The following is a 24732-nucleotide window of genomic DNA, read 5'->3' as shown; positions in this document are numbered from 1 at the left end:
CCGAATTTGCTGTGCTCAGGGAAGAAGCCATTGGGATTACAAGCCTAGGGAAGGAGTGAGTATAGATAAACTCATGAAGCGGGGCAGAGTATGGACTTTACTCTCTAAGGAGATGAGGCAAGAAGTCACAGAGATAGGAAAGGGGCCAGGACAAGCCAAGGGCGAGCTCATGCTGGTGAGGGCCTGGTGTAGGCAAGAGGGGCAGGAAAACAATGGTGAGCTCAGCCCCACTTAGATGGGAATCTCCCTGGTCACCCGGCCCTCTATCTGAGATCCTCCAATCTGGTAATGAGATTTATAAGTGGGCAACCAGTAATACACTAGCAGTAACAGATTGAGGACCCAAGTTTTATTTTAAATGTCTACATTTTAATGATAAATAAGAGGAGATTAAAAGTTACTCTCAATCAACATAAATCTTACATACATGTTCTTCAGGCAGCGAGAAAGGGAGCATTAGCGGGCAGCAGACTGGGGATTGTGGTGCTTTGGGAGAAATTATGGTTATCTGTGGTATGGAGGAAAACAAGCTGCTGCTGGGAGGACCTAAGTCATCTTCCCAGAGTCACACAACTGAGCTGAGGCATGGCCGGGGCTGGGATCCTGGTGACCTGGCCCAGCTCAGGCTTCTTCCTTTACTACCAGCCTGCTCCCCCACAAACCTACAAGTTTTCTTGGAATGGCTCAGTGTGGAATCAAGAAGCTGGGCATCTGGGACTCACCTTGGGCTCAATCTGCCCATCCCTCAGGCCTAACCAAATTCCCATTTTCAGGGGTGAAGTTGAGAGTCTTGTGTTCAAACCCAATGAGTTGCAGGGACAAAAGAAAGATAAAAGAGGCAAACAGGAAAGAAGGGAGGTAGGAAGGGAGGGAGGGAAGAAGGAAGTAGGGAGCCACAAGCAGGCGGAGTAAAATTTGGAGAAACTCAGACACAGTATCAGGCTTAGTCCCTCTTGGTGATAAAGCAGCTGTTCCTTCCCCTCTGTTCATATAGCCATTCATTTATCAACAGATAGTGTTGAGCACCTACTATGCATCAGTCACAGTTCTAGGTCCTAGGGACACAGTTGGGAATAAGACAGAGGATGCCACTGCCCTCACAAAGTGCCCTTTCTAGGGGGGACTTAGAGACTTCAAAACTTTTCCTGTGGGAGCGTCTAAGACATCAAAATACTTAGGAAACCCTTCCTCCCTCCCTCCCTCCTTCCTTTCCTTCCTCCCTCCCATCCTCCCTCCCCTTCCTCTTCCCTTCCCTTTCCTTCCTTCTTTTTCTTCCAGAAATAATTTGGTTGGGAAGCAAGGAGGCCTTCTTTCTCCATGACACATAGGAAGCAGAAGAGTACTCAGTTTGAGGGGTTAGCCATAACCACTCAGGAAGGCAGGAAGGGGAGATGCAATGAAACAGAGAATGGATTCACCTTGGCTTGGGGCTGGGAAACCCATGGTCAGAGAGGGTTCTGACTTCATCTTTCGTCTCTTCAGGAAGGATGGCCCTAGAGCCCCGAAGCAGAGGTCTTCTCTCTTTCTACATAATATATTTCCTCATTGGTCTCCCTGCCAACCTCGTGGCCCTGTGGGCCTTCATAGGACGGGTCCGCCAGCCCCAGCCTGCACCCATCCACATCCTCCTGCTCAGCCTGACACTGGCGGACCTCCTGCTGCTGTTGCTGCTGCCCTTCAAGATGATTGAGGCTGCGTACGACTTCCGCTGGCCCTTGGGGGACACCCTCTGTGTCCTCACTGCTTATGGCTTCTACAGCAGCATCTACTACAGCACGTGGCTCTTGATGGGCATCGGCATCGAGCGCTACCGCAGTGTGGCTTTCCCTGTGCAGTACCAGCAGTCCCGTCGACCCGTGTATGGAGTGATCGCCTCTCTGGTCTCCTTCCTCTTGTCCTTCGGACACTGCAGCATTGTGATCATCGTCCACTACTTACCAACCAACAACACGGGGGGCGATAACGAAAGCCTCCCTGCCTGCTATGAGAACTTCACCCCAGAGCAACTGGATGTGTTGCTTCCTGTGCGGCTAGAGCTGTGTCTCGTCCTCTTCTTCATCCCCATGGCGGTCACCATCTTCTGCTACTGGCGCTTTGTGCGTATCATGCTCTCCAGACCCCAAGTGGGGAGGCAGAAGCGCTGGAGAGCCATGGGGCTGGCTGCTGTGACCCTCTTCAACTTCCTGGTCTGCTTTGGGCCTTATAATGTGTCTCATGTGGTGGGGTTCTTCCAGAAAAAGAGTGAACTCTGGAGGGCATGCGCGGTGCTGCTCAGTGCTTTCAATGCTTGTGTCGACCCCTTGATTTTCTACTTCTCCTCCTCAGCTGTGCGCAAAGCCTTTGATAAAAGGCTACGCAGTCTGCAGAGCTGGGGTGCCTCACTGTCAGGGTACTGCAGGAAAAGAGCTGGAGAACCGGCTGCAGAGGGAAAAGAGGGGAGTTTAGGTATGGCCAATATCAACTTCACAGGAGACTAAATTTGTCAACTTGCTGTTACATTTTGGGGGAGGAGGGAGGGCTCAAAAAGGGGAACAATGAAAGAGAACTGGGGTGACTTCTCCTGTGCCTAGCTTACAAGGCAAAGAAGAGCAGGGGACATCTCAAGTCCAACTCATCCATTGGGTGAGTGTTTTTGTTGTTTCCTGGGGGTTATGACATTTCCTTATTTGTGGTCGGCACTGCTTCATGGTAAGCCACAGCCCTTTGATCCTTGAAATTCTTTCCCCATGCAGCATCTATAAGATGGTAGCATTCCTTCAACTACTGCAGAGCTGTTTTGCTCTGTCCTTGATTCCGAGGCAGGGGGAGAGGGTGCTCCATGCATTAGGTCTGGACATCCAGCACAGGCAAGAGTCTAGAGAGCAAAGGGCACCTGGGTGGCTCAGTCAGTTGAGTGTCCAACTCTTGATTTCAGCTCAGGTCATGATCTCAGGGTCGTAGGATTGAGCCCCGTGTCAGGTTCCACACTGGGTGTGGAGCCTGCTTGGGATTCTCTCCCAACATTAATTAAAGTTATAGTTTATCCATTTTTAGCCTTTGTTCTTGGCTACCATAGCATGTTAGGCTATAAATATAAATCTCCCTCAGAGGGTAGCTTTAGTGGGATGCTACCAGTTTGGATTTGCATAATTTTTAATTATTTTAAGTTCTAAGTAGGCTCTAATTTCCATATGATTGGGGTTTTTTTTTTTTACTCAAGTTTAGAAATTTTCTTTACTTTCAAGCATACATTTTTTTCTTGATCCTTTTGTTACCTTGTTCTAACTAAATGGCACTGCAGCCAGAGAATACGGTGTGAATGGTTCCAGTGTTTTGAAATTTGTTGAGAATTCCTTTTTGACCTGGAATGTAGTCGCCCTAATGTTCCAGGTGTGAAAAGAACATAGATTCTGCAACCGTCAGGTACATGTGGTCTCTGAACGCCTTAGATCAAACTTGTTAATCTGTGATGTTCAAATCCTTGTAACCTTTATTTCCTTTTTGTCTGTTTGATCTTTCCGTTTCATGGAGAGGTGTGTTACATGCTCCTCCTGTGATGGTGAACATGTCTATATCTCCTCAAAGCTCTGTCTTCCTGGAGAAATGAAACGGTTGTCATTCCTTTTGCCTTAAAATTTATTTCATCTGAGATTAATATAGCCACACCAACTTGTTTTGGGGGTTAGTATTTGCCCAGTGCATCTCAGGCCCTCTTTCTACTTTCCAACTTTCTAAATCCTTAGGTTTCAGATGCACCTTTAATAAGCAATGATAGACAGCAGCTGGAGTTTCATAATCTGATCTGACAATTCAACAGTATTTGTCTTCTACCTATATACCATTTTACTCATTTATATTTATATAATAATAATTTCCAATATGCTTGGTTTTATTTCTGTCATCTTATTTTTAAACATTTCCAGGAAGTACACCCACACACTGAAATCTACATGCCTACCGCAAATGGCCTAATAATGAGCAGCCACATGAATTATCACAGCGAACACATACATTTAAGAAAAAAAATGAAACACCTACCATCTTATTTTGAGCTATTTTCCTCACCTTCTAATATTTCCTTTTTCCCTCCTCTTGCTTTCCTCTGGGATTAAGTTGTTTTTCTTTTCATTTCTCATATTACTGAATTGGAAATCATTGGCTCTGTTTTTACTATTTTAGTGGTTATTTTAGACATTTTAATATGTTAAGAGTTCCTTAGTTGGCTCCTCCCTCCCTTTCCTCCTTCTTCCCTTGGCCTTCCAGATGGCATTCAACTATGTGAGTTCTAGAGAGCACTTTTCTTTTTCTTTCTTTCTTTCTTTCTTTCTTTCTTTCTTTCTTTTTAAGATTTTATTTATTTATTTTAGAGAGAGATAGAGAGCTCAAGTGGGGGGCAGGGGAGAGGCAGAGGAAGAGAGAGAATCCCAAGCAGACTCCATGCTGAGCGCAGAGCCCGTCGTGGGGCTCAGTCCCAGGACCCTGAGATCATGACCTGAGCCGAAATCAAGAGTCAGACAGTTACCAACTAGCCACCCAGGCACCCCTAGAGAGCACTTTTCAAAGTGTGGTCCATAGACCCCTGGGGACCCAGAGACCTTTTCTGGGATCTGAGGGGTCAAGACTATTTTCATAATGATATTAAGATGCTAATTGCTTTTTTCACTCACATTCTTCCATGAATGAATGCACAGTGGAGTTTTTCAGAAATCCCCTGACATGGGATATTACAACACACTGAACGCAAAGCAGCTATGAGAATATAGTTGCCTCCTATTAAGATAGAGCCCTAAAAAGGTCTGCAAAAATGTAAAACCATGCCACTCTTCTTCCTAGGATTTTTTAAAAAGATTTTATTTATTTATTTGAGAGAGAAAGAGAGAGCACAAGCAGTGGGGGAGAGGCAGAGGGAGATGGAGAAACAGACAACCCACTGAGCAGGGAGCCCAACCTGGGGCTTGATCCCAGGACCCGAGATCATGACCTGAGCTGAAGGCAGAGGCTTAACTGACTGAGCCACCCAGAGGCCCCCCTCCCTAGGAACTTTGAAAATATAGTTATTTTCTGAAAATATGTTCTTTATGTCAACATGTAATGGTTTTCTGATTACTTTTAAATAAATACATACTTAACTTTTTTCTTTTTAATTTCTAATATGGTATGTGTCAATAGCTATGACAATAAAATTTAAAAAGCTCTTTGGAGTCCTCAGTAATTTTTAAGAGTATAAAGGGGTCCCGAGATGAACAGGACTGCATGTACCTAAAATATTATGCTTCCTGGTGTATCGGCATTTAATGACTCAAAATTTCATAAAGTTTAATGCCACTTAAACTTTTAGAGATGTGAGTTTAAAGTCTGCCTCGTCAAATGCAAAGCTTTTTTATGTTTGAAATGGGAGATGTAAAAACCAGAACTACCGTGTCTTAAGATAAAGAGTAACAAACTAGTCTCGATAGATAAATCAGAGTTGCTCTGCATAGAACCATGGGTTCATCACTTGATGCGAGTCAACAATCTTGTTACAAAGATTCTCTGAACTGGAGCTTTTCTTCTGGTTTCATGGAGGAGGATCCCTTCATCTACATCTACGTGGTGGTATGTTGTATGTCCCAAAATATAGGTAGGAGTTGGGATCTTGGAAGTTGTATGAACCAGAAATCTCAATGCCACTTAATTTGCCCTACGGCATCCTGAAAAAAAACTGTGCATTTGATTCTTATCCGCAAAGAGCAAAGAAAGCTAGTTGGGACAAATTTATGAGCATGCTTAGTGTGCTTTATTTTGGAAGGTGGGTGGGCTTCACAAAGCCTCAGTAAAAGCCCCAATTTTGCCACTGGAGTACTCGATCTCATTTAGTTCATATATTCTAGTTCAACACAACTCCTGTTGGACCTCCTAGGAAATACACGGTTCCTGGAGCACAGTGTTAAGGAGACAGCCCTCTCTGGTTTTCAAGTTCATGGTGGTGAGGGCAAGATTCCACTGGAAAGGGACTCTGATATGAAGTCAGGTCCCCTGGTTTATGTAAACTTAGGCGAGAGCATTCTCTTTAGGCTGGGCTCTAGAAACCGTACCTCAGTGAGCACTTCACAAATCCTTGAAGACATGACTTTTTGACAATAACAACAATAAATTGCTTATTGTCTGTATTTATGTTACATTAGGTAAGTATTATTTGGCAGAGAGAAAATTCTATCAAACATGCACTTTCAATCCATCTACTCCATCTTGCTTACCTGAGATGCGACCAGCTTACTTGGCAGAAGCTAGGCCCCCAGCCCAAGTTGGGGGGCGGGGAGCTGATGGCTTACGGGAAGTCTACTGAGAGCCTCGCTCTGGCATTTACAGTATCACTCCCATGAGGAAGCCCCACTACCAGGGCAGGGTGCAGAGTGGTGAGAGGCCGGCGAGGGAAAAGCAAACTGCTCAGTGGACTTAAAGACCACAGTTTCCTCACAACGTGCTCCGCAGTGCCTTTTTGAAACTGACCCAGCGATCTGAGGTGGGCATTTGTTGGTCTGGCCTTCTTGACAGCCCCCCTTCACTGATGACAGCACCCCACCCCCGCCGCCTCAACTGCAATGTCTGGCGGAGCTGACATCACTCCTCCCTTCGTGCCGTGGGGCAGAGGTGTGACCCAGGACCAGAGCCATCAGCACAGCTCCCCTCTGACCGAAGTGATGGTTCACACCTGGGCACGTGACTCAACCTAGGCCAAGCAAAGCCAGCCCAGTCCTTCTCTTTTAACCATTTAGGAGAAAGAACTCTTCTGGTGAACTGACTCTGGATGTGAGTTTAAAGTCTGGAGTTTATTTATTTATTTATTTTTAAAGATTTTATTTATTTATTCGACAGAGATAGAGACAGCCAGCGAGAGAGGGAACACAAGTAGGGGGAGTGGGAGAGGAAGAAGCAGGCTCATAGCAGAAGAGCCTGATGTGGGGCTCAATCCCATAACGCCGGGATCACGTCCTGAGCCGGAGGCAGACGCTTAACCGCTATGCCACCCAGGTGCTCCTAAAGTCTGGAGTTTAAAGTTTGGGGGGCCAGTTTGAGGAGAGATGTTAAAGTCAACTTGAAGGCAGGCAGAACAGCAGGACACCAAGTCCACGCCTCTGAAATCCCAAAGCTGACACACCCTGGAGCCAGAAAATTCGCCCTCTTTAGCTTAAGTCAGTTGGAATTGGGTTTTCAGTCACTTGCAACCACAAGATATATTATTTCTTAACTGCTCACAGTGGCAGCCAGTCTGTCTCCAATATTTTTAAAAATCTGAGTCAAAAGTTTACATATGGAGAATTAAAACCTAACAAATAGGCATATACCCATCATGCAGAGGGAATGCTTGTTAACAGTCATATTTCTTCAGATGTTTTTAAATTTTATTTTTAAGTGATCTCTATACCCAATGTGGGGCTCAAACCCACAACCCCAAGCTGAAGAGTCACATGCTCCACTGACTGAGCCAGCCACGTGCCCCAATATTTCTTCAGATTTTTTAAGTTGATGTTCCCATTATGTTTCTCCCTCACTGAATTTCCTCTCTTCTTTGCCAGAAGCAGCATTATTTTGGAATTTAAGTGTATCTTTCTGGTCCATGAAATGTACTTTGTACCTGAGACCACAAACACGGTTTTGTATTCTCTTGCTTTTTTTAAATACCCATAAATATCACACCGTACCAGTCATCCTGGAACTCGCTGTTTTCCATCCAAATCATGTCTCTGATATCCACGCTTTTGACATTCATCGCTGAAGCTTACAGCTCTCATTCATTTCTTTTGCCTGCTGAGCAATATGCCATCCCATTAAAAGCTGTCTTATTCTTTCCATTCTACTAGTTATAACCGTTTAGATCATCTCTTATGTTTCACTGGCATTAACAACACTGCTTTGGACATCCTGCGCATGTCTCTTTGCACAAATGTGGGCAGGTTCCTCGAAGGAGAGAACCACTGGGTGGCATGAATTGTGCATTTTCCGTAAGCCACCAAGCTACTTTCCAAAAGTGACAGCATAAATTCAGCTCTTCCTGAAAAATGGCTCAAAATACAGGACTCCTGAGTCCAGCCCTGCAGCAGACACAAGGTGACAAATGGGAGGGAACAGGCCAGGCACACACTACCTGCCAATAGGAAAAGGGGTTCGAATGAGGCCGGAGACCCGCAAAGTAACATGGTGGACATATGCATGGACCATGTTGGGGTGCCGTGAGGGAGACAGCCTCTCCAGGACTATAGGGGTACAGGAGTGGCCCATCTCCCCATTCTTCACCTTTCTTAACCAAATCCAGATTGTCATGAACATCCAACAAAAGTATAAAGGTAAAATGATACAATGAAATGCAGCCAAGAAGGGTTTCTGCCCCACCGTGTAGTTTATACAGAACGTACATGCGGGCCGAGGAGAAATGGTGGCTGGAGGCTAGAAAACCTTGGGCCCAGAGGAGAGTGCAGACTGACAATGGAGAGAAAGGAGAATAAGATGCTGGGTTCCTGAGGATGAGAACGTGGCCTCTGTTGGCCCTGGGCCGTGTAACAGGGGCCAAGACCAGACACCGTTCCTGCAGAGAGGCAAAGCATTATCTGCCATGTGTTCATGTGTCTGTGTCAAACGGCTTCCGAGCCAACTGGGGCCACTTCGGATCTACATGGTTGAAGCAGAGTAGAAGTAAGAAGAAAGCAGAGGGGGTGCAGAGGCAGAGAGATGGGATCAGAAGCGCTGCCTGCAGATGTGATGGGCAGTGTGAGGCCCCACTTTCTTCTTGGGTCCTCATGTGTCCAGGGTTTCTAGAGAGGTCTTGTGAGGCAGGGCTGAAGAAGAACCCATTCAATTGGATCCTCACTCTGGAAAACTGACGAGGCAGGGAGCGTGGCCAGGGGCAAGGATGGGAGTACATGACGAAACTGGCCACAGGCAAATCCATCTGGACTAATCAGGGACAGACATAAAACAGGATTCCTAAGTTATGAAAGTGGAAGAAAATCTGAAAGAATAATCACAGCTTGAGATGGAGAGGAGGTCAATTAGATTTGTGTGAACAGAGTTTTGGGGTAAACAGAGAGGGCAGAGTGGCCTGATAGCTCAACTCTTGACCTTCCTCTTCCAGACCCACAGCAAGTTCAAGTTCAAATGTTCTTAGCTCGTTGGGGACCCTGACAATGCAGAAGTACCTGCCTGTGCACCTTATCCCACATGTTGGTAAAAGTCCGTCTTGGGCTGATCTCCAAGAGCAGTCTGCTTGGGAATGGGCTGAGGTTAGTTACCTAAAATACTGAGCAAATCCTAGGAGAAGGCACCCTGAAGTCTGACCCAGAAAAGAAGAGGTAGGATGGGCCCAAGTGACAAGAGGGTCATAGCTGGGGAACAAGGTGAGGAGTTCATTCCAGTGCAGGGGTGAAGCCAGAATGGTAAAGGTAAAGTGGTAGAGGGATTATACATGTTGGGGTGGGAGTTGCCAAGCAGAACTGATCTTCCTCTTCAGACTAGCGAAATGCCCGTATTCAACTGGCCTAGGATATAACAGTCCTCACCTCTGTGCTGGCCCCATTTCCTGGGTGGTGACCTGGGGTTTTGCCTGCCAGCATCCATACCTCCTCCTTCTAGTAACAACATCCCAATTTTCCATTAGTCAACCACTCCTCCACCACTGTCGGTCCACATGGCATGGGGTGAGGGTCAAAAGGCTAGCCCCAAGCCAGCTGTAGGGGAGGACATGTTATCCAGACTTGGGTCCATGCCCAAATCAGTCCATCTAGAGTCACCATTTCTAGACTCTTCTAGAATGATTTGGAAAGAAGCATACTCTTTCCATGGAGTGGTTAGGCTGGTAAAATGTAATCCTGGAGCTTGTGAGAGCCATCTTTGCCACCACTTAGAGAGGGTCTGCCTGAGAAGGAAGTTGATGTAGGAAAACAGAACTGAGACATAGAGACAGAGGACCGACAGCTTCATTTAAGCACCTGATCTGACCACTCCTGAAGCCACTTTACCCTTTAACTATGAGACTCTTTAATTACATAACAAGTAAGTTCCCTTCTTTGCTTAATCAGCTGGGACAACTTTCTGTCACCTAGAATCAAGATATTAGTACAAACAGTTGGTAAATAATTTGTCACTCCTAAGAAAGAATCGATGCTTCCGAATTCTATCTTTTATATTTAAAAAATAAAAGAACAGGTTCAAGCAACCTGTATAATAATTTCACCAGTTCATTTGCATTCTGACATGCAAGGGTTAGAGTCACCGCCCCTGGGCTGGAAATGGCATGCTCTGGGCATGCGGGTGACTGCCTTCCCTGCTCTCATAAATCAGATGCCAGTTAATGATAATAACTTCTATCAGAAAAAGTTCTGCAGTTGTAACAGTGTTTCCACACATATCATCACACTTGAGCCATAAAAGAATCCTATGAGGTTGGTTTCTTATGCCCTCTTCAGAAGCAGGGACTCTAAGAGAGCCCAGAGAGGCTAAATGCCTTCCTCAAAGATACACAGCCAGTCAGCAGCCACACCTCAACCAGAATCTGTGTTGGTCCTCTGGGGCCAGTGCTGCTTCTCTTCCACCAGCTTCCTTAAAAGTTAGTATCCAGTGTGTGGGACTCAGGGACAGCGGTTCCGAGGGAGTCCAGGTTCGCTGGGTGAGGCACTCACAAGGGCTTTGAGGGAACAGAGAACAGAAATAGCACAGCTGAGGCTGGAAAGACTCTCTGGCTTCCCAGGAGATTCTAAGAGCTACCACATATCCTTTCAAAAGAAAATTCCTGGGACGCCTGGGTAGCTCAGTTGGTTAAGCATCTGCCTTTGGCTCATGATCTCAGGGTCTTGGGATCGAGCCCCACATCAGGCTCTCTGCTCAGCGCGGAGTCTGCTTCTCCCTCTGCCCCCCACCCCATTCATGTTCTCTCTCTCTCTCTCTCTAATAAACAAATAGAAAATCTTTCCAAAAAAAAGAAAGAAAGAAAATTCCATTCTGCTTAAACCAGAGAGAGGGCAGTCTACTGTCTGCACCAAGAAGGCTGACCGTTCTCTTCTTCTGTATTTTGTTTATGCCATGCATCCCTCTGCCACCGTCCTGGCCATGTGTGGCAGCCTGGGAAGAACAGAGCCCCACCCTGCTCCACGCATGGCCTCCTGCAGTGGCAACTGCCACTACCCAAGACAGTCAGGCTATGGCCAGTGGTCTGCGCCTTCACTGGTTCTGGCTTCCCCCGTGGCACATGGCTGCTGCTTTGGAATCTGACACGGAAACGGGGCTTTCCCTACGGGAGAGGAGCTGCTCTGCTTGCCCGCATCTTGCCCCTACAACCGGGCAGCACTGTGGTCCTAGGTCAACAACAAATGGATCCGACAGCCCCTGTTTCTCTGTGAGAATTGTGTCCAACAGCAGCTGGGTGCAGTGCAGGGAACACTGCAGGGCTAGCTGCCAGGATCCTGGGAGGAGAGCTGTATCTGTGGGTGCATATACTTGCGTCCCCAGGGAACAGGAAACATCACAGAGTACTTCCTGCTCTAAATATTTCCAACGTTCTAACCCACTACCCTAACTCTCCCAAAAGGCTCTTACTGCAGGCTTCAGGCAGGCTTATCCAGTGATACAGACACGTGCCCGCACCCTTATTTGTCTGTCGTTCGTTCCTTCATTTGACTGCGTTCATGGGGTAGCTACTCCATGTCAGGCCTTGTTCAAGCTGTGGAAAATTCGATGGTGAACAAGACAGAGGAGCTACCAGCTCTCATGAAGTGCATCTTCCGGAAGGCACTGGGGTTGAGGGCCTAGAATTTGGGCTCCCCAGAAACAAGATAGTACGCTAGATGATTACTTGGGACCACACTAATAAAAGACCTGAGACAGTTAACAATATTGTTTTGATAAGTTAAGTGTGGCTTCCTCTTCCCTGTTTCTGGGCCAAGCAGCGGTGAGAGGTAGCAAATTAAAAAAAAAAAAATCATCATTTGTTTCACCTGAAAGTCTGCCTAATTATTAGGCATGACAAAAAGTTTTTACTGGAACAATGTAAAACCAAGCCTGTGACCTGAGCAGCACCTCCCAGTCACCAGGAACTGGCGATAAACAAAAGGTAAATAAACAATTTCTGGTTATGGTAAAGTACAGAGAAGGCAACAAAACTGAGTGCTGTGATGAGGAGGAGAGGGGCCTTCTGTAGATGGAGTTGCCAAGGCAGGGCGCTCTGAGGAAGAAAGACGTAGCGGACCATTGACTCTCTGCCGATGACATGGCCCATCTTGGTGAAAGCAGACTGTGGAGCAGAGCCAGATGAGGCAGAGGAAGCGCCAGTCCCGCCTCTTCATTAAGGAGCCTGAAGGCTTCCTTTTGGAGGCTGCCAGTTCCTTGCCCAATAAACAATCAGAATAAGGCAAGGTCCCCAGGTGGCTGCACGTGATCTGGAAAGGACTGTTGGTGGCATGGAACAGAAGGAATCAGGACAATGCCACACTGCTGGGGACAAGGCAAGCACTTCACTTCCAGGGGACAGACAGAACTGGGGAAGGGAAAGATCACAGAGAGCAGGGGTGGAGAGATAGCAATGGAGAGTCCACACCATGCTGAACTGGGCTAGAGTGGGGGCAGAGGGGCGGAGCAGAACAGGTCACGGCCACAAGGCAGGGACATGTCTCTTCTGCTCACTGGAACTTCTGACTCAGATGCTGTTGATGTTCTCTTGAAAGAGTAGGAGAGGGGTGGGAAAAGTCACAACTGGAATGTTTGGGAGTCTGTTTAGCATGTCAGCATAATCAGTCCCATGTGCAGCCCCTGGAAAAAAGCTGAGAATTGCTCTTGTGGAGAGTTTAGTTGTCTGGCGACAACTGACAGTAGAGAAGTATCTGCAGTTTTGCAAGGTGATTTCACCTAAGGTGATTTATGGTTTATTCCCTAAACCATCCTGCTCTGTTCCCAGAGGGCTACGACCCACAATGAAACCCAGAGAGGTTACGTGACTCCCCCAAACCATGCAGCTGATCAAGACACAGTCCTTGTGGGAATCCAGGCTGTTTTCCCAACTGCCTGGCTGACATCCCTGAGCTCTGCCTTTGGGAGGTTTGGGAGGGAACCAAGCCAGAAGACACTCATAGTGGCCAGCTGGCCCCCCTTCTGCCTCTGGTCCCTGTCTTCACAACTAAGCCCTATAGTTGCATGTGAGCACCAGCTGTCCAGAACAGGACTGTGAACTTGAGCAACCCCCAAACAGCCACTGGACCCACTCTTCCTATGTGATGGCAGTGCTCAAACCTTGGCTTGCACCAAAGCCTCCTGATGGACTGGTTAAAATGCAGATCACTGGGCCCCATCCCCAGAGCCTCAGATTCAGCAGGTCTGGAGTAGGTGGTCAAGCATGTGCATTTCTAACAAGTTCCCAGGTGATGCTGATGCTGCCGGCCCAGGGGCCACACATTGAGGACCACGGATCTGGGATGTAACAGGCATCTTCCCCTCCTGGAGGGGAGAGGGTTACAGGACTCTGAAATCTGTATAAGGATAATTCTTACTCAGGTGGAGAAGCAGAAAGGATGAGAGGGTCTGGCGGACAATTCGACAGAGATCTAAGGAGCTGCTTTGCCATGAGGCACATGACAGAAATCCCAGTGAAGAGAGGAAACAACAAATTAGATCAGAGGAAGTCAGGAGGAACCTGTGAGATACAGAGCAGAGGACAGAACTCCAGGGACCAGGCTAGCATTCACCTTAGTTATCGAAGAGCCCTATCGCAACATGTATGCTGGCCATAGACTGCCCGCGGTAGGATTTACTTACGAGTGTTTTAAAATTCAACGTGTTCCTCACATACCATTTAGCCCTATCCTAAACAAAGTAAAATAATGATATTGACAGCAGCCAACACTTACACGTGCTTGCTAGGTACCAGACATGCACATACATACGTGTGTGTGCATACAAATGCACACACGCACACACACGTGCGCGCACACATACACACAGTCCTTTCAATCCTCACGGCAAGCCTTCATGGTCAACCCTGTATCATTATCCCCATTCTACAAGAAACTGAGGCCTGGGTAAGGTAACCCTGCCCAAGATTACACCCACAACAAGCATGTGGCTGGGTCCAGAGTCCATGCTCTTCGCCCGAAATTAGGGCTTTAGCAGCTTAACTGCCGGTTAGGTAGCTCGCCAAAGAACACAGAGCTAGCAACGGGATGGAAACCAAGATGTGAATACGAACACGACTTTAACACCGGAGTGTTAACCACCCACACATCCCCACATGTGCTGTGGCTGGTGGCGGTAATGAGGGGGTGTTGGGCTGGGATGGCATTGTGGACAGGAGCCTGGACCTTGGCCTGAATAAATCCTGGAGATGGCTCCCTCCTTTGAGTTGGGCTTGAGATGCCCACCTATCTCCTCAATACCTCTCAACCTTTAGTAAAAATAACCCCAAAGCTGACTTTCACTAGTCTGTATCATGAAACTGGTTTCGATTTTGTTTTTCAAATATAAAAGTATATGAAATGTGCGTTTTCAAAGTACTTAATCCATCCCATCCCATACCCTCTCTCCCCAAACACCCACCCCCGGAAAAACCTTTGCTCTTCAGAGAGACTAAGGGGGCAGGTCAGCCGGGCTTCCCACAGTATCAGACAGGCAGTTGGAACAGGGGAAGGAAGTGAGGCCAGCTGGTGGAAAGCAGGGAGAACTCAGCTTTGCCCCACTTGGTTCCTCCCAGGCCAGAAACTCTCCCTCCTGTTCCTGCTTAACCAGACTTAACACCAGGAGAGGAGCAGAATAGGAAGCACCCCCTTCCCCTGTCCCATCCCCAGCAGCCCCTAGACGTAAGGAGGTCTCAGCAGGGGTCTGAGGCTCCTGGGAACTGATGCCGCTTGATGTTTGCTCCAGAATGGACATCCCTCAGTAATACTCAGAGGCTGTGGTCTCTGCTGTGGAGGCCAGGGCGGGCAGGAATGAAGGCAAGACAAGACTCAGGGAGAAAAGCAGCGCTCTCCCTTCCCACCGTTTCTGGTGAGTTTGTGTCATTCACTTGAATCCAGAACATCATGAATATCTATGCAAAATGATGCAAAGGATGCTGGGCAAGAGACAACAGCAAGTGGTCTCCTCCCTTCTGTTCCTACTAGTCTGGAAAGTGGGCCGGTATGGGAGGACAGCGAAGCCTGGACAGAGAGAATGGAGGGATAAGAGACAGACGCTGGGTCCCTGCAGAGATTCCTGAATCAGGAGGCCTCCCTCACCTCCCCAAAAACCTGGGGAAGAAGGAAGCTTTGCGAGACAGGAGCAAGACATTCTTGCCCTCCAGCAGGTAACCAGAGGGGTCTTCATAAACCATAAATCAGATTTCACTTCTCTGCCCAAAAATCTTCCACAGTTTCCTATTACTTTGAGCATAAAGTCTGAATCTGCCCATTGTGACTACAGAGCTCTGCATGAGGAGATTTCCCTGCTCAGTCACCTCTCTGACCTCATTTCCCATCACTCTCCCTTATGCTCGTTCTGCCCCAGCTACACTGGCCTCGTTTCAGTTCCTCCACCACACTATGCTCTGTGCAGCCCCTGGGCCTTTGCACAAACTGCCTCGCCTGCCCGGAGCACTCTTCCCCCAGCTCTTTATGTGGAGAGTTCCTTCAGGCCTTTGCTCAATGTCACTCCTTCAGGGAACCCTTCCCTGCCACTCAGAGTACCTCCCTCGCATCCCAGCTGACTGGTTACATCATCCTATTTCGTTTCCTTCAAGGAATGTGCCATGACAATAAATTATCTTCTATCTTTACGTAGATACTGGTCTATTCTCCTTGCCCCCACTAGCATGTAAATTCCATGAAGGCAAAAGCCATGTCTCTCTTGTTTGATGCTCTATCCCCATTCATTCATAGAGAGATGAAATGCATGATCTGGTTGTCACCGTGCCCTCAGCTGCCTCATCCAAGAGACTTCTAGGAGTATCCGAGGAGCCTAGGGCTGTCCTGGGCCCACAGAGCTCAGAGAGAGGTCCCTGGAGAGAAGAGAGGAGGTGGCAGAGAACTTGGGGAAATGAGACATGGGAGAGCAACAACGGAGCCTGATTCCTCAAACAGCCATGGACTTTGTGAGGCCGCGTGGCCTCAGATACTTTTCTGGGCAGGCTGGGGCCCCTGGACCTGAAATCCAGGAGTCCCCCATTTCTATAGAATGTGCTCTGCTGGCCAGGGAATGCCAAATGATGCAAAACCGGAGATGAATCTGCTTTGGCTGGACCATGCCAGGAAGGGAACAGGAACTTGACAAACTTGACACTGTCCAGGGTGGGGGTGGAGAGGAAGAGAGTGAAGAAACACCAGAAAGAAGGCTGAAAAACAGCTGATGACCTGAAAGAAGCCTCCAAAGAGAAAGTATGGGCTGCATGGATTCTGGATGGAAAGAGAGGCCTGGGAGAATAGTCAGAACTTGGATTTGGAGAAAGATCAATTAGATTTCCGGGGGCAGAGATGTGGGGAGAAGCAAAGAGGGCCCGACTGCCTCGGCAGGGCTCAGCGAGGGCTCTTCCCTCTGACACGTGACTCCTTGGATGGGAGAGTTCTGCGGCCTTAGGAGAGAATAGCCATAGAGGTGTTGCAGGCCCACATCCTCTCCCCAAAACCTTCTCGGGGAGCACCGTGGGAGCCACCCCACCACTATTTACGTCTGGGGAGGAGGGTGCTGTAGCACACACCACAGAACCACTAGGACTGCTGGAGGGCTAAATGGAGGGTGCCACTTTCGGAAACAATGTGACAGGTGTCATGGGTGAAGAGCAGGTGGGGTCTGAAGGTGAACACGGGCAGATGCTTACTTATAATACCCGTGCTAAGCCAGAGAAGAGCCCCAGGTGGGTTGGTCCATCCCCAGCCAGACCAGGAATGTCTCGGCTCATCTGGTCCTCTAACTCAACAGTTCTCAAAAGACGTGTTGAGACACACTGGTGTGTGGCAACCAGAGGCAAGAAATGCAGGTCAGTGGTTCATGGTAAGCCTGAAAGGACCAGACTCTGTAAAGTTAAGTAAACAAAGAAACAAGCGGATACAAGGGAAGCCATCGTAATATCACTGTCAGTTCTGAGCAGTCCATCATCCTTGCTGGAGTGAGCAGGAGAGGGGAACACGCTGGTGCAGACTGGAAATCGCTCTGGACACGGGGACAGATCCTGACACAGAACTGCTTCCTCTGGGGGCTTTGAGAATGTGCCTTTCCCACCTTGCTTTCTGGGGTTCAAGCAGGGCAGGCTGAGCCCTCAGCGCCAGGGGCAGGCATGTGTGGCCAGCCGAACCAGCCTAAGCCTGCAGGGCCGGCCTAGACATCCCGGCTGGGACCTCTGGATAAGAGACGCTAACCGCACAGGCTGTAACCCTACCGTGCGCAGAATCACCTCACTGAGGAAAGAGTCTTCAAACTCCTCTCTTCCCTCAAGCCACGTTCGCCCTTCTCAGAAGAGTGCGAGGGGCCTCTGGGGGAGTGAGACAGAACGAGGCACAGCTCGAAGACGGTGACGGCTGTTGCCTCCACATCTTCGTGTGGCAGGAGGGCACTTCTGAAACTTCAAACTCCTGTGAAACACATCTTGCCCAGCAAAGGTAGAGGAGGAAAGTGTGAGGTGTCAAGGAGAGGAATCAGGGCAAGTGAAGAGTCAGCCCTTCCTGAGACACAGGATGGGGAATCTTTACCCCATCAAGGAACTCCACAAACGATTGTTAGGGAGTGCGAAAGGAGGCACCAACGGACATTCCAAAAAAGCAAATGGCAGACTAATAAACAAAAAGCAGATGGGGCGCCTGGGTGGCTCAGTCGTTAAGCGTCTGCCTTTGGCTCAGGTCATGATCCCAGGGTCCTGGGATTGAGCCCCACATCGGGCTCCCTGCTCAGCAGGAAGCCTGCTTCTTCCTCTCTCACTCCCCCTGCTTGTGTTCCCTCTCTCGCTTCCTCTCTGTTAAATAAATAAGTAAAATCTCTAAAAAAAAAAAAAAAAAGCAGAAACAGACCCATAAATACAGAGAACAAACCGATGGCTGCCAGGGGGCAGGGGAGGGGGAGGTACAGGCCTCCAGGTCTGGGACGAATATGTCACGGGGATAAAAGGTGCACCATGGGGAATAGTCAACAGTATTGTAACAGTGTTGTGTGGGGACGGAAGGTAGCCGTTTTTGTGGGCAGCGGAGCATAACAAAGAGACCAGTCCAATCACTACGCTGTACACCCAGAACTACTGTAACATTGTGTGTCAACCGTATTTCCATTATAAGTAAATACAGCGAATGGTAGAAGCTCAGTCTGTTAAGCGTGGGGAAAAGAAACACAAAATCAGGGAGGTGACTTACCCTAATTTTTAACTCGAGCAGAACATCTCAGACAGCCTCACCTGATTCCACAATTCTCTTCATCTGTGGCAAGTCTAGCAACTTCCTTCCCATCCTTGGCTGAATGCTGCCATACCTGCTGTTTCCACCTTTTCAAGGCAGCTGAGGCCATGGCCCCCCGCCCATTCCAGATGCCTCTGCACAAAGGAAAGCTTAGCCTTTCCCTAGTCTTGCCTCTGCTTCCAGAGCAGCACCTCTGGGACCCGTGGCTGGTGGCTGTGCAGCTTTCCTGGCCAGCAGGTGCTCTCCCTCTGTCCACCGTGTGGGTGGCTGGGCTCCTGGCTCCTATCCCACAGTGCTGTGCTTGAGTTCTTTCATTGGGAGACAAATGGCACTTGTGTCAAAGGAAACACAAATAAAAGTAATCTAAATCTGGCCCAGCGATAGCTGGCTGGGATGCTTACAGAATGCTCACATCTGATTTTGTATTCCTAAGACAAAACTGGCCTCTGCAACCAAGCTGAATTACATTCATCCAACCCCAGGGACCACAGAACCGGACAAGTGTGGCTGATTGCAGTGCTCCCCGTGGTACCTTCTTTCCCATGTGCTGAGGTTTTCCCTGAGATGTGCTCTTCCTTGGGCATATGCTAGGCCTTTGGGGATGCAATGCAAAGGCTGCAGAACTGGGGGAGAGAGGGCTCATCTGCAAAAGTTATACAAGTGCAATTTGGAAAAGACTACCAGTTTCTTCATTGAGTAAAAATGTCTGTTTGGGGGGGGGGTTGGTTTTTTTGAAAGAGAGAGAGAGTGTGCATGAGGCAGGAAGGGGAAGGGGAAAGAGAATTTCAAGCAGGCTCCATGCCTGGCGCGGAGCCCGACATGGGGCCTGATCCCACAATCCCAAGATCAGGACCCAAGCCAAAACCAAGAGCCGGACACTCAACTGACTGAGCCACCTAAGAGCCCCCCAAAAGTCTGATTTTTAATAACACATTGAACCCAGCTAAAAGGTTATTTCCCAGCCTTCTTTACAGGTAGGTGTAGTCATTTGACTAAGTTCTTGCCAGTGAGTTATTAGAAGTGCTGTGTGGAACTTCTAAGAAGTCAATTAAATTGAAAGGGGGTGGGCGCTTCTTTTTCCCTTCCTCTTATTCTGCTGTCAGGAACACAGATGTGATGGCTGGAACTTCAGCTTCTATGCTGGACCATGAGGACAAGGGCTACTCTAGGATTAGTAGAGCAGACAGCTAGAACAGGAAAGGTCTCTTAAGTCTTCCTGCAGCTGTCAAAGACAATCCAAGAATACAAATCTTCAGGCTGCTCTTATATGACAGAGAAATAGAATTCTATCCTATTTACACAGCTATTACCTAGAATTGTTCTAATACACACAACAGAATCCAGTCCTGACTGACTGGAGTTTCAGCTTATGTCAACTTTACAGCAAACTAAAATTTCTATCTTCAATTTTTGATGACATTTTAAGAGGAAGGTTTTCAAAATGTAATTAGAGTAATTTAAGGGGCAAAGGAGAACAGCAATATTACAACAGCAACCATTAATTTGGCCTTCTCCTTCCCTTTTGTTCCTCTCTATCCATCATATGTTTTCCTTCCAAGATTTATGATGGTTAATATCCTTCTTCTAGTGGTAGAAGTTGGAATAGTTATATCAGAGGTGGGAAGATTGCTCTCTGAGCAGGGGCACAAAGAGTTTTTGTAGGACATTGAAGATGGTCTGCCTGTATCTTGACCCACATGGTGGTTACACAAATACATATGTTAACAGTCATTAAGTTGCACCTCTAAGATTGGTATACTTTACTGTATGTAAGTTATACTTCAAAAAAAAACAATTTATGAAAACCCTTTCTGAAGTCCCTTTTTTGGAGCTTTTAAAAAAAATCTTTATTTTTTATAAATATTAACTTTATACAGTTGACACACAGTGTTATATTAGTTTCAGGTGTACATCACAGTGATGTGACAATTCTATAGATTACTCAGTACTCACCACAGTAAGGGTAGTCACCATCTGTCACCACACAACATTATTACAATATTAACTATATTCCCTGCGCTGTACTTTTCATCTCCTCGACTTATTTTATAACTGGAAGTTTGTACCTCTTAACCCCTTTTACCTATTTCACCCATCCCCCCACCCTCTTCCCCTCTGGCAACCACCAGTTTGTTCTCTGCATTAATGAGTGTTTCTGTTTGCTTTTGTTTTTTAGATTCCACATATAAGCGAAATCATATATTTGTCTTTCTCCGTCTGACTTATTTCACTTAGTATAATGCCCTCTAGGTTCATTCTTTTTAATGTCTGAGTAACATTTCATTGTACGTATATACCACATCTTTATCCATTCATCTACCAATGGACACTTGGGTTGCTTCCATATCTTGGCTATTGTAAATAATGTTGCAGTAAACATCGGGGTGCATATATCTTTTTGAATTAGCGTTTTCATTTTCTTGGGGTAAATACCCAGGAGTGGAAATACTGGATCATAGGATATTTCTAATTTTTTTTTTTTTGAGGAAACTCCATACTATTTTCCATAGTGGTGGCACCAATTTACACTCCCACCAATAGTGCACAAGGGCTCCCTTTTCTCCACATCCTTGCCAACACTTGTCTTTTTAATACAGGTCATTCTGACTGGTGTGGAGCGATACCTCATTGTGGTTTTGATTTTAATTTCTCTGATGATGAGTGATGTTGAGCATCTTTTCATGTACCTGTTGGCCATCTGTATGCCTTCTTTGGAAACATGTCTGATCAGGTCTCTGCCCATTTTCTAATTGGATTCTTTGTTTGTTTTGGTGTTGAGTTGTAGAAGTTCTTTATATATTTTGAAAATTAACTTTTTGTCATATATATCATTTGCAAATATCTTTACCCATGCACTAAGTTGCCTTTTGTTTTGTTGATGGTTTCCTTTGTTGTACAAAAGCTTTTTATTTTGGTGTAGTCCTGATAGTTTTTGTTTTTATTTCCCTCACGTGAAGCGACATATCCATAAATATCTTGCAATAGGTGATATCCAAGAGATTACTGCCTGTTTTATTTTAGGGGTTCTGTAGTATCAGGTCTCACAGTCAGGCCTTTTATCCATTTTGAATTTATTTTTGTGTATAGTGTCAGAAAGTGGTCCAGTTTCCCCAGCACATTTGTTGAAGAGACTGTTTTTTCCTTTGTTGTAGGTTAACTGACCATATAAGTATGGATTTATTTCTGGACTCTCTTGTTCTATTGATCTATGTATCTATTTTTGTGCCAGTGTCATACTTTTTTGATTAGTATACCTTTGTAGCAATCATGAAATATGGGATTATGATACCTCCAACTTTGTCCTCTTTTCTCAAGGTTGCCTTGGCTATTTGGGGTCTTTTGTGGTTCCATACAAATTTTAGGATTATTTGTTCTAATTCTGTGAAAAATGCTGTTGGTATTTTGATAGAGATTGCACTGAATCTGTAGACTGTTTTGTAAAATCTTACCCCTTTTTATGGTCATCATATATATTTTGTTTTAGAAGTATTTTTCTGCCCCATATGTGCTATTCAAAATTTCTATAATTTTGGCATTCTCCCCTCCCTCCTTACCCAATTCTGTCAGGTTGGGAAAATGCCCAGTTAATAATCACTTTCCCAGACACCCTTGTAGCCAGGAGTTGTCACAAGATACAGTACTAGCCAATAAGAATTAAGAAGTCTGCTGGGTAGGGCTTCTAGAAAAGCTATCATTATCTTGATTTAAAAAGGAATAGATTTCGGTGATAACAATGTGTCAACTTCAGTTCATTGATGGTAACGAATGTATCATTCTGGCGAGGGATGTGGATAATGCAAGAGGCTATGTGAGCTTGGTGCATAAGAGAAATCTCTGTGCCTTCGGCGTAATCTTGCTGTGAACCTAAAACTGTTCTATAAAATAAAGCCTCTCAAGGTTTAGATTCAACTCACATGTCCCTTTGCTTTTCTGCTCTCCACCCCCTATATTTCTGCTCCGAATGTAGATGCTTCTTAAGATCATGAAGCAGCAAGTCAAATCTAGGGGTGGTGGAGCAGAAAAGCTAGAAGTCAGGGCTGTTGAGGGCCGCTTCAGAGAATCTGCCCTGGTCCTGTCTCCTTCATGTGACATGACAAAAAGAAACCCATGTGTCTTCAGTCTCATTGTTCGTGTATAAAAATGCAACTGATTTCTGAGTATTGATTTTGTATCCTGCCACATTACTGAATTGCTCTATAAGTTCTAGTAATTTGGGGGTGGAGTCTTTTGGGTTTTCCGTATAGAGTATCTGCAAAGAGAGACATTTTGACTTCTTCTTTGCCAATTTGAATACCTTCTATCCCTTTTTGTTGTCTGATTGCTGTTGCAAGGACTTCTAGTACTATGTTGAATAATAATGGTGAGAATGGGCATCCTTGTCATGTTCCTGATCTTAAGGGAAAGGCTTTGAGCTTTTCCCCATTGAGAATGATATTCACTGTAGGCTTTTCATAGATGGTTTTTATGAAATTGAGGAATGCACCCTCTATCCCTACACTCTGAAGGGTTTTAATCAGGAAAGGATACTGTATTTTGTCAAATGCTTTTTCTGCATCAATTGAGAGGATCATATGGTTCTTGACTCTTTTCTTGGTGATATGATCTATCACAAAGATCGATTTGTGAATGTTGAACCACGCTTGCATCCCAGGGATGAATCCCACTTGGTCGTGATGGATAATCTTTTTAATGTACCGTTGGATCCTATTAGCTAGGATCTTGTTGAGAATTTTGGCATCTACATTCATCAGAGATATCGGTCTGTAATTCTCCTTTTTGATGGGGTCTTTGCCTGGTTTTGGGATCAGGTAATACTGGCCTCATAGAATGAGTTTGATAGTTTTCCTTCTGTTTCTATTTTTTGAAACAGCTTCAGGAGAATAGGTATTATTTCCTCTTTGAATGTTTGGTAAAATTCCCGGGGGAATCCATCAGGCCCTGGACTCTTGTTTTGGGGGAGGTTTTTGATCACTGCTTCAATCTCTTCATAATTAATCAGTCTGTATAAATAATCAATTTCTTCCTGTTTCAGTCTTGGTAGTTTATAGGTTTCCAGGAAGGCATACATTTCTTCCAGGTTGATTCCATTTACAATAGCACCAAAAATCATACGATATCTCAGAATTAACTTAACCAGAGAAGTAAAGGATCTATATTCTAGAAACTACAGATCACTCTTGAAAGACATTGAAGAAGACACAAAAAGATGGAAAAACATTCCGTGCTCATGGATCGGAAGAATAAACATAGTTAAAATGTCTATGCTACCCAGAACAATCTACACTTTCAATGCCATCCCGATCAAAATACCAATGACATTTTTCAAAGAGCTGGAACAAACAGCCCTTAAATTTGTGTGGAACCAGAAAAGGCCCCGAATCGCCAAGGAAATGTTGAAAAGGTAAAACAAAGCTGGGGGCATCAGTGGCCTGATTTCAAGCTATACTACAAAGCTGTGAACACCAAGACAGCATGGTACTGGCACAAAAACAGACACATAGACCAATGAAACAGAACAGAGGCCCCAGAAATGGACCCTTGGCTCTATGGGCAACTAATTTTTGACAAAGCAGGAAAAAAACATCCAGTGGAAAAAAGACAGTCTCTTCAATAAATGGTGCTGGGGAAATTGGACAGCTATATGCAAAAGAATGAAACTTGATCACTCTCTCAAACCATACACAAAGATAAACTCCAAATGGATGAAAGACCTCGATGTGAGACAGTAATCCATCAAAATCATAGAGGAGAACATAGGCAGCAACCTCTTTGACATCGGCCACAGCAACTTCTTTCATGACACATCTCCAAAGGCAAGAGAAACAAAAGAAAAAATGAACTTGTGGGACTTCATCAAGATAAAAAGCTTCTGCACAACCAAGGAAATAGTCAAAAAAACTAAGAGGCAGCCCACGGAATGGGAGAATATATCTGCAAATGACACTACAGATAAAAGACTGGTATCCAAGATCTATAAAGAACGTCTCAAACTCAATACACGAGAAACAAATAATCAAATCCAAAAATGGGCAGAAGATATGAACAGACACTTTTCCAATGAAGACATACAAATGGCTAACAGACACATGAAAAAGTGTTCAAAATCATTAGCCATCAGGGAAATTCAAATCAAAATCACATTGAGATACCACCTTACGCCAGTTAGAAAGGCAAAAATGGACAAGGCAAGAAACAACAAATGTTGGAGAGGATGTGGAGAAAGGGGAACCCTCTTATACTGTTGGTGGGAATGCAAGTTGGTACAGCCACGTTGGAAAACAGTGTGGAGATTCCTCAAAAAGTTAAAAATAGAGCTACCCTATGATCCAGCAATTGCACCACTGGTTATTTACCCCAAAGATATAGACATAGTGAAGAGAAGGGCCATATG

The 24732-nt window shown here is 46.0% G+C and overlaps 1 protein-coding gene across 1 annotated transcript; it reads left to right on the top strand.

The window, feature by feature from the left end:
- Positions 1-355: 355 nt before the first annotated feature.
- LOC103682502 (free fatty acid receptor 2-like) lies at positions 356-2971 on the top strand. Its single transcript, XM_008712099.2, has one exon. The coding sequence runs from the start codon at positions 1488-1490 to the stop codon at positions 2475-2477; it is 990 nt and encodes a 329-aa protein (XP_008710321.1). The 5' UTR covers positions 356-1487; the 3' UTR covers positions 2478-2971.
- Positions 2972-24732: the final 21761 nt, after the last annotated feature.

The sequence above is a fragment of the Ursus maritimus genome, unplaced genomic scaffold (genome assembly GCF_017311325.1).
Source record: "Ursus maritimus isolate PB19 unplaced genomic scaffold, ASM1731132v1 scaffold_19, whole genome shotgun sequence".
NCBI classification, from domain to species: Eukaryota; Metazoa; Chordata; class Mammalia; order Carnivora; family Ursidae; genus Ursus; species Ursus maritimus.
The sequence above is the reverse complement of the archived record's forward strand: the minus strand, read 5'-3'. Positions and strand labels throughout refer to the sequence as shown.